The 18,421-nt window shown below is 43.8% G+C and overlaps 1 protein-coding gene across 5 annotated transcripts in view; it reads right to left on the reverse strand.

Moving 5' to 3' along the window:
- LOC119963922 overlaps window positions 1-18,421 on the reverse strand; it is a 136,978-nt gene that overhangs the window by 110,574 nt on the left and 7,983 nt on the right. For 2 of the 5 annotated variants that reach the window (XM_038793341.1, XM_038793346.1), the window contains exon 2: window positions 1,883-1,932. The exons of 1 other annotated variant lie outside the window; for it this stretch is intronic. In XM_038793341.1, the coding sequence (XP_038649269.1) occupies window positions 1,883-1,932 (50 nt within the window). Of the gene's footprint in view, window positions 1-1,882; window positions 1,933-5,314; window positions 5,403-18,421 lie in introns of those variants that run through there. 2 more of the 5 variants (XM_038793345.1, XM_038793342.1) reach the window with 2 other exon arrangements.

The following is an 18,421-nucleotide window of genomic DNA, read 5'->3' on the forward strand; positions in this document are numbered from 1 at the left end:
AATTGCACAGTTTGCATCCTCTTATAGTCTAGGCCTTAGAATCATAGATGTGTAAAGCACAGAAAAGGCACTTCAGCCCATTGTGTCTGTGCTGGTCAAAAACAACCACCTAACTTCTAATCCCATTTTCCAGCACTTGGACCATAGTCTTGTATGCTTCGGCATCGCAAGTGCACATCTAAATACTTCTTAAATGTTATGAGGGTCTCTACCTCCAGCACCCTTTCAGGCAGTGAGTTCCAAACTCCTACCACCCTCTGGGTGAAAAAGTGTGGAACCCATGGCAGAAAGCTTTTGTCACTAAGTACCGTACTATAAATTGGGGGGGGGAAAACATTGCCATCGTCGGGCTCAACGTCTTGCCGACCGTCCACCTTCACTGATTTCTGGGAAAATTTTGCTCTATTATACTCCTCTTTGCCCTTTATCATTTTACACCTTTCATTAACAAAAGTTTATCAATCTCAAACTGCGCCCACCTGAAATTGTCCGCGTCATCCTGCTACGCAAGTGATGAACTGAAATGAACTTGCTTGTTCTCAATAAATGGGATCAGTGAAGCTCCAAGGCTGTCCAATGGATAGGAGGGCAGATAGATCTTCACCTGGCCGAAACCCTTATTTTCTTGACATGTAATTGCAGCACCTCTGCTAGGCCAACCAAATTACTATGGACCAGGAATCAAACTTTTATTCTTCCTGATCCATTGGCTCAGGTATTCATGGCCTTGGTTTGCTGTCAATGGGGCACTCCAGTTGATTGGCATTACAATAGATTCCTTGGTGCTTTATTATCATAGGGATTTATACTAGCCAGAGTGTGGAATAATTATTCCTCCCAATTTGTTAACACTGTGTGCTGCCGAACCCCATCAATAAATATCACAGTATACGGAATACAGTAGATTGCAGTGTATAAATTAATTTTCCCAGTTAATATATAAAGTCACGCATGATTATTGCCTTCGCTTTATCACAAGCACCCAATATTTCTTATATACTTTGTCCTACATTGTGTCCTACATACTGTTAGGGGGCCTGTGAACCACTTCCACTAGTGACTTCTTTCCCCTAGTATTCCTCATCTTCACCCAGTCTCTCAATCCTGATAGGAATATAGGAATTAGGAGCACAAGCAGGCAATTGGGCCCTTCGAGCTTGCTCCGCCATTCAATCACATCATGGCTGAACTCTTCCTGGTTTCAAAGCCACCGCCCTACCTATTCCCCATATCCCTTTAACCCGTTTTTTAAAATTAGAAACATATCTATCTCTCTCTTGAAACCATTTAATGATTCGGAGCACGGGGCATCCTGATCTCCTGAAAAGTCATCTCCTGAAAGAAGGTCATCTTCAGTTATTGTGTCAATGGCATCTTTGATTAGCAGTGCTACCCCTCCACCTTTACCTAGGTCCCTATTCTTCTTGAATGTTATATGCTCCTCAATATTCACAGCCCAATCCTCATCATCCTGAAGTTAGTTGCTATCAGATCTTATTTATTTACTCAATATGTGCGATCAAATCATTTATTTAATTTCATTCACGTGCCATCACATATAGAGTGGAGAAATGCAAGTGATACATTTTGGTAGGAAGAACGTGGAGAGACAGCACAAAGTAAAGGGTACTGCTCGAAAGGGTATGTATGAGCAGCAGGACCTGGGTGTATATGTCCATAAGTCATTAAAGGTTGAGAGAACAGTTAATAAAGCATTCAATGTCCTAGGTTTTATTAATAGGGACAGAGTACAAAAGCAGGGGACTCGTCCACGCAGAACGCGGCGCCCGACCAGATTGTTAACATGCAAGCCGCAGCACCCCCCCCCCCCCCCACAAAATCGCAACCAGAGCCCAGGACCACTCCAGACGAAACCACTTACATTCCACAAGGTGAGACCTCTCTCATTGGATCCCAGAAGCAGCCGGCAACCTAGGAAATGAGGCAAACGTGACGGTTTACAGGTGAGACTATGCGGTTTCAAGTCTCCTCTCCCCAGCATACTCCTGGCAAACGTCCAAGCAATGGGAAATAAGCTGGACAAGCGTAACCTTTCAGAGGGAAGTGAGAGACTACTGTACGCTATGTTTCACAGATATATGGCTCACTCCTGCCTCATTGGACTGTGTCATTCAACCCGAGGGCTTCTCATTTCACCAGACGGACCATTCCGCGACCTCATGCAAGGCAAAGGGTGGGAGAGTTTCCCTCAGCAACTCCTCCTGGTGCTCAGATGTGCCACCCTGGCAGACTACTGCTCCTTGGGCTTGGAATACCTGACTGTGAAGTGCCGCCATACTACCTTCCAGGGGAGTTTACTTCAGCCATCATCATGGCAGTCTACATTCCAACCCAGACGAAGTGAAGATGGCGCTTGATGAATTGTACAACGTAATAAATGACCATGAAACAGAATAACCGGAGGCCTTGTTCATCGTGGCCCGGGACTTAAACCAGGCCACCCTCAAAGAGTGAACAACCAAAATTCCACCAACACATCTCCTGCCCCACCAGGGGCCCCAACACGCTTGACCACTGCTACATAAATAGCTTCTACCGCTCTATGATTCTATATAAGCAGAAACTTAAGCAGGAGAGTCCGGTTAAGGTCATGCAATGCTGGTCTGAGGCAACGGAAGTGCTCCTACACAACTGCTTGGAGTCAGTGGGCAGGCCCATATTCAAGAACTCAGCGGCCAACCTAGCTGAGTATGCCACTATCACCTCAGACTTCATCCGTAAGTGTGTCAAAGACTGCGTGCCAAAGAAGGTAGTACACGCGTTCCCGAAACGGAAACCATGTTTAACCGGGAGATCCACTCCCTACTGAATGCCAGGTCTGAGGCATTCAAGACGGGCGACCTTGACCTATACAAGAAATCTAGGAACGACCTCCACAAAGTCATCAGGGACGCTAAGAGACAATACCAGGCTAAGCTAGAGTCCCAAACCAATGACACGGACTCTCGTCAGTTGTGCAAAGGCTTAAACAATATATCGAGCTACAAAGCAAAGCTGACTAAAATCTCTGGAAACAGAGCACCCTCCCCGACGAACTCAATACATTCTATGCTCGTTTTGAGAAGGAAGCCAATAAACCGTTGGCAACTGCCCCAACGGCCTCGAACACACCCATAAGGACCATCACAGCCTCAGAGGTTAGATCGGCCTTCTTGAAAGTGAACCCACAGAGAGCAACAGGCCCTGACGGAGTCTCCAGTCATGCACTCAGATCCTGCGTGGACCAACTAGCGGGTATGTTCACGATCATCTTCAACCTCTCCCTACTCGGTTCCAAGGTTCCCACCTGCTTCAAGAAGACCACTATCATACTGGTGCCAAAGAAGAACTAAACAGCTTGCCTCAATGACCACCGACCGGTGGCCTGACATCTATCATTATGAAGTGCTTTGAAAGGTTAGTCGAGACACATCAGCTCCAAACCTCAAGACTGGCTTGATCCATTGCAATTCGCCAAACACCACAAACAGTCCACAGTAGATGCCATCTCCCTGGTCCTACACTCATCTCGCCAACAAGGAGTCCTACAACCAAGAAAGCACAACTGCGCCTATACTTTCTTAAGAAATTACAGAAATTCAGCATATTTGACTCATCACAATTTTTATAGATGCAACATAGAAAGCATCCTATCTGGCTGCATCATGGCCTGGCATGGTAACTGCTCGGCCCAAGACTGTAAGAAACTACAGAGAGTTGTGACACAACCCAGTCCATCACACAAACCCGCCTTCCATCCATTGACTCTATCTACATCTCTTGCTGCCTCAGGAAAGTGGACAGCATAATCAAAGACCCTTCCCACCCAGATTATTCTCTCTTCCAACCTCTTCCATCAGGCAGAAGATACTAAAGTCTGAGAACACACAACAGATTCATAAACAGCTTCTTCCCCGCTGTTACCAGATCCCTGAATGCCTCTTTTATAGACTGAACTGATCTCTCTTTGCATCTCCTCTACTGTTGTAGGACTATATTCCATACACTTCACCTGCCGTCTATGTCTATGTATTTGCATTGTGTATTTATCGAGTGTCTTATGTTTTTCATGTATGGAGCGATCTGCCTGGACTGCACGCAGAACAATACTTTCCACTATAAGTCGGTGCCCGTGATAATAAATCTAAATCTAATCTAATAAATCTAAATCTAATCAGGGAAGTTATAGTGAATTTGCATAAGAAACTAGTTAGTCTTCAGCTGGAGTATTGCGTACAGTTCCTGTTGCCACATTTTAGGATGTAACGGCATAGGAGAAAATGCAGAAGAGTTTACAAGAATGGTTCCAGGGATGAGGAACTTCAGTTATAAAGTAAGATTGGAGAAGTTAGGACCGTTTTCCTTCGAAAAAAGAAGCCGGAGAGGAGACTTCATTGAGGTATTCAAAATCATGAGGGGACAGAGTAGATAGAGAAAAACTTCCCACTCTTGAAAGGATTGAGAACAAAGGGGCACAGATTTAAAGTAATCAAGAGAAGCAAATTTGATTTGGAAAAAAACATATTCACACAGTGAGAGTGGTTATTTCTTGGAGTGCAATGCCTGAGTGAAATGAAATGAAAATCGCTTATTGTCACGAGTAGGCTTCAATGAAGTTACTGTGAAAAGCCCCTGTGCTGGAGGCAGGTTCAACCAAGGCATTCTGTGAGTGCATTAGATGATTACTTCAAATAAATAATCTGCTTCGGGGGTATGGGTCGGTGACATGGTTGGGTTTCTCAGGCTTGAGAAGATCATGTTCGCCCTGAGAGGATCTATGCTAGGGTTCACCCGGAGGTGGCAGCCGTTTATTGACTTCTTTGGGGAAAATTAAGCTGTCAGCAGATATAAAGGGGAGGGGGGGGGGGGGGTTAAGGGAGAGAGGCGGGGAGGGTTGAAGTGGGAAATAGTGGGAAAGGGGGGAACTGTGTATGTAAGCCACGTTGGTTGGGTTTGGTTGTGTGGGTGTTATTTGTACCCCACCTCTTGAAAATTGTTAAAATTTTATATGCCTTAATTTTTTTTAAAAAGAAACAATCTGCAGGAGAATGGCAATAGGTGAAATGGAGAGTCAGTGCAGACATAATGGGCTGAATGATTTCCTCTGCACTGTCACAATTCTGTGATTCCTCAAGAGCTGTCCAAATTACGAAGCATTTGGAAAAACACATGAGGCTTTGTTAAAACAACCCCATTTCCAAAGCAATAAGCAGTGAGAAATAGCACAAATTCAACACAAACAGAAGATCTATTTAATTAATTCTATATACTCATTTCTAAATTCAGCAGTGAATTTAACGTGTTAGCATCTTACCCCTGTGATGTGTTTTCCCTTAGTCCACAGAATGTTTATTCCTGCCATGATGCACTACAAACTGCCAGCAGTAAACGAGCAGAGATACTTATAGGCTATTTATAAATAGATTTAATTGGATGCAACAACTGGAAGATATTGTCTACTTAATAATCTCTGTGTCTGTAATCATATCCAATTAGTGGTAAAGTTTGCATCAGGGCTGAAACTATGATCTAAAACATGGCCTCCATTTTGCTCCAATGAGAACAATAGAACATTATAGCGCAGTACAGGCCCTTCGGCCCTCGATGTTGCACCGACCAGTGAAACCAATCTAAAGCCCATCTACACTATTCCATTATCATCCATATGTTTATCCAATGACCATTTAAATGTCCTTAATATTGGCGAGTCCACTACTGTTGCAGACAGGGCATTCCACACCCTTACTATTCTCTGAGTAAAGAACCTACCTCTGACATCTGTCCTATATCTACATCCGCTCAATTTAAAGCTATGTCCCCTCGTACTAGCCATCACCATCCGAGGAAAAAGGCTCTCACTGTCCACCCTATCTAATCCTCTGATCATCTTGTATGCCTCTATTAAGTCACCTCTCAACCTTCTTCTCTCTAACGAAAACAGCCTCAAGTCCCTCAGCCTTTCCTCATAAGATCTTCCCTCCATACCAGGCAATATCCTGGTAAATCTCCTCTGCACCCTTTCCAATGCTTCCACATCCTTCCTATAATGCGGCAACCAGAACTGCACGCAATACTCCAAATGTGGCCGCACCAGAGTTTTATACAGCTGCAATATGACCTCATGGCTCCGAAACTCAACCCCTCTACCAATAAAAGCTAACACACCATACGCCTTCTTAACACCCCTATCAACCTGGGTGGCAACTTTCAGGGTTCTATGTCCATGGACACCTATGAGGGAGGAATAAAATTCAGTTAGTTTAAGGAGTAAATGAAATGTATGGGTAGCTGCAGCAGTGGGGTGGGGTTGGTGGGAAGGTAAGAGGAACCCGGCAACAAAGTTACCATGGAAGGAGCGATAGCCTGGGGAGAGATCAGAATGGCAGGCAAGACAAGAAAAACATGGGACGTGGGGAGTTCAACAGCATGGAAATGAGGGGTTTTTGCATGGGAGGGAATGGCATGGAGCTTGTAGAATGGGATGAAATGATATGGGGGATGGGAATGGCACAGGAAGAAGGGGAGGGTTGGGGATGGAATGATGGAATGGGATTGATGTTGTAAAGGCCCTTCCTGATGATTCCTTTATTTCCAATTTATTTTATCGTTATTGTTTTTGGTCCATGAATCTTTAATGGGCACATACCTTTAAGTCATGCAGAGGAAATCAGAAGTTGCAAAATAGTACATTGTGCTATGAAGTTTTAGCTTTTGAACAGAAGAATTCAGACTTTCTGGCACCTGTGATTGGAGGTATTCAGTTTGATGGATTAGCCAAGGAACGAATTCTGCCCAGCAACAGATGGTGAGTGGGTCCTGCCAGGTGGGGTATTTTCAGAGAACTCAAGCAGAAAGCTCCTGGATGCAAAGAGGAGAGGTTGTGTGTTCCCCTCTCTCTCTTTTTCCAAAATGTTTATTTACTTTTGTTTCTGAGTTTACAGAGAAGTCTCGAGACCCTGATGAATCTACAGCAAAATCCACTACAGACTGAAAGCAAAGATCTCATCCAATTGGAGGCCTAGACTGAAAGAATCTAATTGGAAGACGCCCACCTGAAGCAGAGACTTTTATCCGTTTGCTTTTAGTATTACTTTTACATCCCTCTTTCCCCTCAGTGTTGTATGTCTTGTCTGTGTATAGAGGATAGGGCAAGTTAAAGAGGCGAAGTTAGAAATTAGATAATTAACCAATTGAATTTACCACCTATTTAATTATAGTTACTGTTATTAATTGTGTTTAAATTTACAAACCTGGTGACTGTAGTTATTGGGCAGCCAAAGACCAAAGACTTGTTTTTTTTAAATTAAAAGTTAATTTTAAATTGTGTTGCGACTCCGGGTAAAGTGGGGCTCAAATCTACTGCACATTAGCCCAGGGAGTCTTAACATAATGTGGGGCTCGGTTCCGTGATCTTTGGAATGTTAGATGATTATTTATTTAAAAGAGACACCAGGTTTGTAATAGTCTAACACGATGGCTCTGGACGCTGCTACAACTATTCTGCGACCTGCCTTTGCTTTATTTACAAGGACTTCAAAAAGGCAAGCAAATTGAAGTGGCAAGTGAATTAAAAACAGAGGTGCCAGCTAAAGCTAAGGAGGCAGAGATATATGATGCATTGGTTGGGTGCCTGGGTCTGTTGGGGACACAGGAAGGTCCATGTGCAAGTAGTCCAAGTAGTGTGGCATCAAAGATATTTTCTGGTGGGGAAATGGAGCTGGACCGAATTTGGTTGCAGTTTGAGCAAGAGGTGGACTTAAAAAAAAATAGAAATAGAGCGTTTTAAATGGAAATTGAAATGAGGAAATTGGAATTAGAGAGGAAAAAGCAAAAAACAAAAAGAAAGAATGCCAGCTTAATGCACTGGAAATTGAAAGTGAGCTGTCTGGAGCTAGAGGAGAGCTTAAGCCTAGAATAGAACCCAGTGGCTATATGTTTATACAGGCTCTACCAAAATTTGAAGAAAAGGAAGTAGAGGCATTTTTCATGGCATTTGAGAAAATAGCAACACAAATGGAGTGGCCAAAAGAAAAGGGGAAATTATCTATGCAAAGTAAATTGACAGGCGGGCACAGGAAGTTTATGCTCCCTGTCAGAGGGGGTGTCTAAGAATTATGACGAGGTAAAAAAGGCTATTCTGGGTACACATGAATCAGTTCTCAAAGCATATAGGTAAAAGTTTCAGAATTTAAGGAAACAGCTGGGACAGACTTCTGTTGAATTTGAAAGGGTTAAGCAGAACAATTTTAATAGGTGGATATGAGCATTGTGAGTTGATACTACCTCTGAGAGAAGTCACTCTAAAATAAATTTAAGAATTCATTACCTTCTGTGCTAAGAATCCATGTTGAAGACCAAAAGGTGACGACCACTAGAGAAGCAGCAACAAGGCTTGAGCTGATCAATAAATTTAAACCTTTGTTCCGTCACCCCCATAATTTTGAAAAGGATGGGAAGTGGGAGAGTGAAAGGAAGGCAAGTAGCAAAGGTAAGGAATGGCTAGCTGGGAATGCTCCGCGATCTCCTCCTCAGACCAGGAAGGAAAGCCCTGAGGATGGAGGCGAGACTCCTAGATGTTGTCATTGCAATAAAGTAGGACATGTTTATTCAGCATGTTGAAAGTTGCAAGGAAAGCCCATGCGACTTGTTGGGGTTCATGAAGATTCTGAAAAGGGAACAGAAGTGGAGAATACTACAGGGCAGACTGTAACTCTAATTGGACTTAGGAGACCCGAGGTAAACACCGTTGTAGGAGCAAGTGTGATGAATGAGGTAGATGAAAGATGTGCAGGGGTTTTGTCTATGGGAAGATCATCCCATTTTCATTGAATGACGTAGCCAAACCCATAACTATTTTAAGGGACACTGGTGCTACGCAAACTCTCTTACTGGAAAGGGAACTGGGAACTGGTTTTCTATCAGTAGAATTCAATGAAAGCTAAGGTGTCAGTGAAAGGAATAAGTGAAGATTATATTCCAGCTCCATTGTATAAAGTACAACTGGAGTGTAATTTATTGTCAGGTCCGGTAGTTATCAGTGGACAGAGTAGACTTACTTTTGGGGAATGATTTGGCAGGAGTGAAGGAATGAAGCTTTACCTATGATTACATAGAGTCCGAAGGAAGACAAGGAGACAGAACAGATACAGGAACAATTTCCAGATATTTTACCATCACGTATGAAGACCAGGAAAATGGCTAAACAAGTCCACAACCAGAGATTAAAGTCACGCCACAATCAGATGGTAGAGTAGCCAAAACTATCCTTGAGAATGAGAAAAATTCCGAGGAAGTGTTTGGTAGGACTCATTAATTGAGGCCCAGGAGACAGATCTAGAGTTACTTAGATTAGCACAGTCAGCTCTCAGAAGTTGAGGCTGAGGGGGCTCCAGAGTGCATTAAGAACGGAGTATTGATGAGAAAGTCGACATTCTCATAGGCCTGCGGACAAGCAATAAACGGTGGTTCATCAGATAGATGTACCGCCCAAATATCGTAGGGGAGTACTGCGGATAACATGAGATACCAATGGCAGGAATTTGGAAAACTCAGGCATCAGTCAACAAGTATTTTTCCTGGCCAGGACTGCATGAAGATGTAGTGCAATTCTGAAGAACTTGTCATACCTGTCAGGTAACAGGTAAACCATAACATGGGACTAAACCAGCACCTTTAATACCCATACCAGTGTTTGAAGAACCATTCAGTCAGGTATTGGTAGACTGTTGGGGACCCTTGCCTAAAATGAAGACAGGGCATCAGTACATGCTTATGGTCATGGATATGACCACCCGATTTCTGGAAGTCATACCTTTGAGAACAATTACAGCTGAGGTAGTAGTGGAAAAGTTGGCGCAGTCTTTCACATCTATGGCTTTCCGTTAGAAGTACAATCTGACTGGGGTTCAAACTACAAGCTAAAATTTTCCAGGACGTAATTAGTAGTTTAGGTACCAAACAATTACAATCTTTGAAGAGATATCATCAGAATCTCAAAACCATGATTAGGATTTATTGTTATGAATATCTGTGGCAGCACGGTGGCACAGTGGTTAGCATGGCTGCCTCAAGGCGCTGAGGTCCCAGGTTCGATCCCGGCTCTGGGTCACCGTCCGTGTGGAGCTTGCACATTCTCCCCGTGTTTGCGTGGGTTTCGCCCCCACAACTCAAAAATGTGCAGAGTAGGTGGATTGGCCACGCTAAATTGCCCCTTAATTGGAAAAAATGAATTGGGTACTCTAAATTTATTTTAAAACAAAAATGAATATCCAAGAGATTGGGACAACGGATTGGACTTTTTACTATTTGCCACCAGAGATTCTCTGAATGAATCCAATGAGTTTAGCCCATTTGAATTAGTTTATGATCATCAAATACGAGGTCTAATAAAATTCATGAAAGTGAAGTTTTGAAAACAACAGGACAAATCCTCAATGTTGGATTACGTTCAACGTTTCTGGAAAGACTCATGAACATTTAAGTTTCAGGAGCAAGAATGAAAACATGGGCAGACAAACATGCCAAATCCAGAATATTCCAGGCTGGAGATGAGGACTAGTATTGTTGCCTTTGCAGAGTGAACCTGTGAAAACGGAATTCGACAGCTTTTATAAAGGTAGTTAAGGGTGCGAATAAGGTGACTTAGCTAATAGATACTCCAAACGTTAGGAAGAAGGATGGATTATGCCACATAAATATGTTGAAAAAATACCATCATAGGGAAGAATATAGGAAGGATCAAGTGTGTCAGGTGGTAGAAGTAGTGAAAAAAAACAAAGATAGGAAGAGCGAGGTAAGAGAAGAGGTCGACAGTTCACAAAGTGACCCTCCTGTCATATGACTAACAAATACGAACACCCCAGAACAATTAGAGACCATATTTGCCTATTTAGAAGAACAGCAAAAAGGTTTAATAAGAATATTGCAAAAATATAAACAGATTTGTAGGGACACACCTCGAAAGTTACTTGCCATTTACCAGCCGTGTCAGCATGTTGTCCATGTCTTGCTGTATGCAGGCACAGACTGCTTCAATATCTAACAGTTAAACACTATGCAATTATCAGTGAACATCCCCACTTTCACCTTATGATGGAGGGGAGATCATAGATGGCTGGGCCTAAGACACTACCCTGTGGAGCTCCTACAGTGATGTCCTTGGATTGAGATGACTGATCTCCAACATTAACAACCATCTTCCTTTACCCTTAGTATGACTCCAAACAATGGAGAGTATTTCCTCCCCACCCCCTAGCCCCCGTCAATTCCCATTAACTCAAGCTTTGCTTGGGTTCCTTGATGCCATACTGCCTTGAAGTCAAAGGCAGTCACTCTCACCTCATCGAGAGTTCATTCTTTTATACGTGTTTGGACAAAGGTTGTAAAGAGGGAATGGGTCGATTGGCTCTCGCAGAACCCAAACTGAGCATCAGAGAGCAATATATTGCAGAGTAAGCACGGATTGTAATTGGTCAGATTGGAATGTTTTGTTTGTAGACAATACATAACCGGGCAATTTTCCACATTGTTATGCCAAGGTGGGGCTCCTGAGCTATGCCGGGCAGTGTTTCACAAAGAGTTCACCACCATGGCAAAAGCAAGGTGGAAGGCTGCAAAGACAGATTGCAGTATGAAAGTAACGGATTGGTTCTTGTTACAACTGTATAGGGCATAGGTGAGACGACACCTGGAGTACTACACACAGTTTTGGTTAATCTTACACAACTGTTCCCTCAGACACTCCACTCGGGCCAGCTCATTCCCCCACACCAGATCCAGAAATGCCCCCTTCTAATTGGCCCAAGAACACACTATTCCACAAAGTTCTCCTGGACACTTTTCAGAAATTCCTCCCCTCCATTCCCTTTGCTCTATTAACTAAATTGATATTTGATTTGTGCATTTTAAGATCCCCAATATCGCCACTTTACTGCACATCTCTGTAATTTCCCCGATTTGATTTGATTTATTTATTGTCACATGTACCAAAGTACAGTGAAAGTTATTTTTCTGCGGCCAAGGAGACATACGTACACAGTAGACAAAAAAAAAGTAGATAATTACAGTGAATGCAAAAAAGTACACAGTACATCGACAAATGAGTAATTATGAGAGGTATGGACAGGGTGGATAGCAACAAGCTTTTCCCAAGAGTGGGGGTTTCAGTTACAAAGGGTCACAATTTCAAGGTGAGAGGGGGAAAGTTTAAGGGAGATGTGCGTGGAAAGTTTTTTACGCAGAGGGTGGTGGGTGCCTGGAACGCTTTACCAGCAGAGGTGGTAGAGGCGGGCACGATAGCATCATTTAAGAAGCATCTAGACAGGTATATTAATGGGCGGGAACAGAGGGAAGTAGACCTTGGAAAATAGGAGACAGGCTTAGATAAAGGATCTGGATCGGCACAGGCTGGGAGGGCCGAAGGGCCTGTTCTTGTGCTGTAATTTTCTTTGTTCTTTGTAATTAGTTACAGTATGGAACAAGGGCAAAATAACAAAGCAAATACGACATAAGCAAGAGCAGCATAGGGCATTCTTGAATAGTGTCTTATAAGGAACAGATCAGTCCAAGGGAGAGTCGGTGAGGAGTCTGGTAACCATGGGGAAGAAGCTGTTCCTAAGTCTGGATGTACCGGTCTTCAGACTTCTGCCTGATGGAAGGGTCTGAAAGAGGGTAAAACCTGGGTGCAAGGGGTCTCTGACAATGCTGTCGGCCTTCCTAAGGCAGCAGGAGTAGACAGAATCGCTGGGAGGGTTCCAAGCTGTTTAATGCATTGGGCTGAGTTCACTACACTCTGCAGTTTCTTGCGATCGTGGGCCGAGCAGTTGCCATACCAAGCTGTAATGCAGCCAGATAGAATTTGGCCCTCTATCTGTCACTATTTGGAGGCCTATAGAATAATAGGAACATCATGTATTACATGTTTCTTAACTTTAAAAACCTCTAATTTTTGTCCCTTCAAGGGTATGCTCTCTTTCCAAACACTACAATGTTTTCCTTAATCAGTATTGCCAATCCACCTCCCTTTTTCTATCCCTACTGTTTCTGAACACTTTGCATCCTTGAGTATTAAACATCCCTCACGATTTCTCAACAAAATTTCTGTTTTTGCTGCTACATCATATTCCCACATAGCTGTTTGCACTTGCATTCAATCCTATTCACCACGCTTTGTGCATTTGCAGACATTCTAAACCTGCCGTTGTAATCCTTCATTCTGTCATGTGAGAGTACCTTTAAGAAATGAGTGTTTATAAATGGGCGTATATATAATTATCTGTAGTGAGAGTACCTTTAAGAAATGGGTGTTTATTACTGCAGTGAGGTCAGAGAGTGGGTGGAGCTGGGCTGTCTGTCAGCTGTTACTTTCATTCTAGGCTGTTGGCTGCCGGGTGTGTTTTAGTTTAGTTTTCAGAGCTGGATAGCTGCAGTCACAGCCAGAAGGTGTATTAGTGTCTGTCTCTGTAATCTAAAGAATGTAAATCGATCCTTTGGTGATTTTAAACTAATAACTGCTCTCAGTAGTGACTTTAACCTGATGTGCTTCTGTTAAAAGTTTTTGTTTTTAAGTCTTATGGATGTTAAAAGGAAAGTAAGGATTACTTAGTGTGGTATTCTTTGGGGGTTGTATTTGAATTGATGGTTGCTAAGATGTTCACTATATGTTTTAAAAAGGTTAACTTAAGTTCATAGAATAAACATTGTTCTGCTTTTAAAAAATAATTTTCCATTTCTGCTGTACCACACCTGTAGTGTGGGCCATGTGCTCCCCGCACCACAATCTATTAAAAGTTGTGGGTCAGGTGAACTCCATGATACACTTTGGGGTTCTCCATACCCTGGCCCATAACAATTCCTTATTCTAAAAATGGCACTACTTCCTTCGCAAGTACTAGGTAACTCTCACTCCTTTATGCACCGTATTCCTCTTTTCTGCTTCTATGTGCTGGCACCCAACCCCCTGGAAATTGAGTTTAAACCCTCCCCAGCCACACTGGTGAACCTCCCTATGAAGGCACTGAGCCCAGGCCTGTTGAGGTGCAACCTGGCCCTTTTGAATAGATGTCCCCTGCCCCAGAACTGTCCAAATACCCAAAAGTCTGAAGTCCTCCCTCTTGTACCATGCCTCAAGCCATGCATTGATCCTCCCTATATTCCTATTTTTACTCACTTGATTGCGCACACTGGGAATAAACCACAAATTCTTACATTTGAGGTTCTATTTTTTAAACTTCCTCCTTTGTTCAAGAAAATCTGACGCTGAGGCCTTAAGGGCTGGTTTAGCTCAGTGGACTAGACAGCTGGTTTGTAATGCTGAACAAGGCCAGCAGCATGGGTTCAAGCTTACCATGCATGGTAGCAGCTTACCCGAACAGGCGCCGGAATGCGACGATTAGGGGCTTTTCACGGTAACTTCATACTTGTGACAATAAAAGATTATTATTATTATTATTAACCCCTGCCCACTCTAATGGTGCTGGTTCCAACATATATCACACCCTCTGGCTCACTCCCTTCCCTCTGCAAATTAATAAACCATGATGAGATTAGAATTGTATTTCAGGTTTATTAGTTAATGGAATTCAATTTCCCCCAGATATTGTGGTGGAATTTGATCTCATGTCACTGGAGTATTAACCCCCAAGTGTGCGGGTTAATACTCCAGTCTATCAAAAGCCTATATGATTTTAAATATTTCTATCAAACCTCCCATTATCCTCTTCGCCAATGTGAACAAGCTTCACTTGTCTCTCCATGTAACTGAAGCCTTTCATCCTTGGTACTATTCCAGTAAACCTTGTACAACATTTCTAACATATTGACATCTTCCTAAGTGTGGTGCAAGGCCTAGAGTTTAAAAAGAAAAAAATTTAGAGTACACAATTCATTTTTTCCAATTAAGGGGTAATTTAGCGTGGCCAATCCACCTAGCCTGCACATCTTTGGGTTGTGGGGGCGAAACCCACACAAACACAGGGAGAATGTGCAAACTCCACACAGACAGTGACCCAGAGCCAGGATCGAACCTGGGACCTTGGCGCCACTGCGCTGCCCGCAAGGCCAAGAGTTGAGCACAATGCATCACCTCAAGCCCAACAAATGAAGTCTAAAGGTTCAGCATAGTTTTCTTGATTTAGTATTCCATGCTTTTACTTACATGATTCTTTAACAGCCTTCTCAACTTTTCCCACAACCTTTGAAGATGTGTGTGCATACACTCAGACTCTGTCTGTTCCTATGCCCCTTTAATTGGGCCTTTTAGTTTACATTGTCTCTCCTCATTCTTCTACAAACAAAACATTCATCCTTCGCAAAATGCAATTTCATGAGCCTCCCAGACGGTCTTGATCCATTGCAGTTCGCCGATCGCCGCAATCAGTCCACAGCAGATGCTAGCTCTCTAGTCCTAAAATCCACACTCGAACATCTTGACAGACTGCTGTTCATCGACTACAGCTCCGCCTTCAACACCATTATCCCGACAAGACTAATAACCAAACTCTGCAATCTTGTACTTGACCCCCTCCGTGTGCAGCTGGGTCCTTGACTTCCTCACCAACAGACTGCAATCCATCAGGATAGAAACAGCACCTCCTCCACAATAGTCCTGTCCTCAACACTAGGGCCCCACAAGGAGGTGTGCTCAATCCTCCACTGTACTCCCTAAACACACACGACTGTGTGGCAAGATTCAACTCCAATTCAATCTGATGATACGACTGTGGTGGGCCGTGTCTCAAACAACGACGAATCAGACTACAGGAGGGAGATAGATCACGTGGTTGCATGGTGTACCAAAACAACCTCTCTCTAAATGTTGTAAAGACCAAGGAATTGATCATCGACTTCAGAAAGCATAGCACGACACACACCCCAGTCTATATCAATGGCTCCGAAGTGGAGATGGTCAATAGCTTTATGTTCCTGGGGGTCACCATCACCAACAGTCTGTCCTGGTCCACCTACGTTGATGCAAGTCAAGAAAGCCCAACAACGTATCTACTTCCTATGGCAGCTAAAGAAATTTGGCATTTCTGTATCGACTCTCTCAAACCTCTACAGACGTGCCATAGAGAGCAACCTATCCGGCCTCATCACAGCTTGGTATGGCAACTGCTCAGCCCAAGATCTCAAGAAACTGCAGAGTGTGGTGAACTCAGTCCAACACATCACAGAAGCTTGCCACCTTCACATTGATTCTGTCTACACCTTCTGCTGCCTCAGGAAGGCAGACAGGATTGTCAGAGACCCCCTCATACCCAGGCTTTGCCCTCTTCCAGACCCTTCTTTCAGGCAGATACAGAAGTCTGAAGACCCGCACATCCAGACATAGGAACAGCTTCTTCCCCACAGCTATTAGACTCCTCAATGACTCTCCCTTGGACTGATCGGTTCCTGTAAGAACTCTATTCACGACGCCCTATGCTGCTCTTGCTCATGAATTTGCTTTGTTTGGCCCTTGTTCTGCACTATAACCAATCACTATTTGTTGATGTATCATTTATCAATGTACTCTGTCAATTATTCTTTTGTCTACTATGTACGTACTTGTACGTTCCCTTGGCCGCAGAAAAATACTTTCCACTGTACTTCGGTACATGTGGCAATACATATCAATCAATCATCCACCATGTGTATTTTTGTAAAATATATAGTTTTCCATTTTATTTTGTAAATTTCAAGACTGAACAAATTCCTTAAAAAAAGCTAGACCAATGTCTGACCCCGAACAAAAGCAGCCTTCTGACACTTACAAAAGCTCATATTTCCTTATTGAGGAGCCACTAATTCAAAGCGAGCTATACAAAGGCCATCTGCATTCAATAACCCAGGTTGCCCAACAAGAGAAGGATGATTTGCTGAGACAAAGGCCCTACAACCTTCATTTCGATTTCTTATGGCTCAGATATTATAATCCAGACAATGAATACACATCATTTGTTAAAGACCTGGTGGAAAGATGGGAGTCATGGGTCTCTAGCTTGGGGAAGAAGTAATATTGCCTTGCTAAACTCAAACGTTCAGTGTGCTGTTTACCATCTAGCAGTCTAACATACAAGGAGCTCTGCCCTGGTGGAACACACTGATTCTGCTGGAAATTAGGTACCAGCATCTGCACGACTGATTCAGCTCAGCGCACCCATCTCATCACAAGAAGCCAACACCACCGGAAAAGTGAATTAACCAGCATCGGTATTCAGCCCACTAATCTCCGTGAAAGAATACCTCATTGGACTATGATTCTGGACTCTGGAACTCATGTGAGCCAATATTTAGTTTCTCTGTAGTCACTGTACTTTAAAACTTTCTTTTCTCTATTCCCCTCTTTACTGTGAGTGTGGAAGCAACACTGCAATCCTCTTTTCGTGGTTTCAATGTGTGCAATCAACTTTGAGTTCATCCTATCTCGACTTTGCTGTGGGGCTATAGAAAACTGGATCGCACAATCACCGAGGGGTTGAGAAATACGCCACTGCTTATAAAGAGGGAAACAAATCAAAACACCTTTCTGTTTATGGGCGGGCAGTAAGAGGAGAAATTAATGCTGTTTAAATTAAACCCCCGCCTGAGACTTCCGATGGCGGCCATGGAGGAATAGGTCGCACATTTGATAGCTCCCGCCTGTGACGGACCTTTAGATCTTTTTCTCCCGGTTTTTTGCAGATTTTATTGGATGAATCGGTGAGTGAGACAGTGAAGAGAAGTCCCCCTCCAGTGCATGGACCAGAAGTGGCCGTGCTAGAAGACAAGGTTTTACGAGACGGGAGCAGAGCCGGCAACACGGGAAGACATGGCGGAGAAGCAGGGCCGCAGAGAGATGGCACAGAAGTAGACAGAGCAGCTGGTGAAGTTTTTGAAGACTGCTTCGCCAAGCTTAAGAAAGGCATGCTGGATCCGATCAAGGTTTCGACTGATCGGGTGGTGCAGAATCAAGAAATCCACGGACGTGCGATCCAGGGGGTGGAGAAAAAGGTGTCCGAGCACGGGGAATACATAACCGTGTTGGAGACCAAGGTGGGGATGCTGAATGACTGCCAGAAAAGAATGCAGGAGAAGCTGGAGGACTTGGAGAACAGGGCCAGGAGGCAGAACCTGAGAATCGTCGGCCTCCCTGAGGGCAGTGAGGGATCGGATGCAAGGGCCTACGCGACGAACATGTTGGAAAGGTTGATGAGGGCTGAGGTGTTCCCTCAGCCCCTGGAAATGGATAGAGCGCATAGAGTCCGAGCGAAGAGGCCCGGAGCGAACGAACCACCGGGGCGATGCTGGTACGGATGCACCGGTTCCTGGACACGGAACACATTCTGCGGTGGGCCAAGAAAGAACAGAGCAGCAGGTGGGAGAATTGTGAGCTGCGCATTTATCAAGACCTGGGCGCGGATTTGGCCAAGAGGCGAGCGGGGTTTAATCATGCAAAATTGGC

This window comes from Scyliorhinus canicula, chromosome 3, assembly GCF_902713615.1.
Source record: "Scyliorhinus canicula chromosome 3, sScyCan1.1, whole genome shotgun sequence".
In the NCBI taxonomy this organism is placed as follows: Eukaryota; Metazoa; Chordata; class Chondrichthyes; order Carcharhiniformes; family Scyliorhinidae; genus Scyliorhinus; species Scyliorhinus canicula.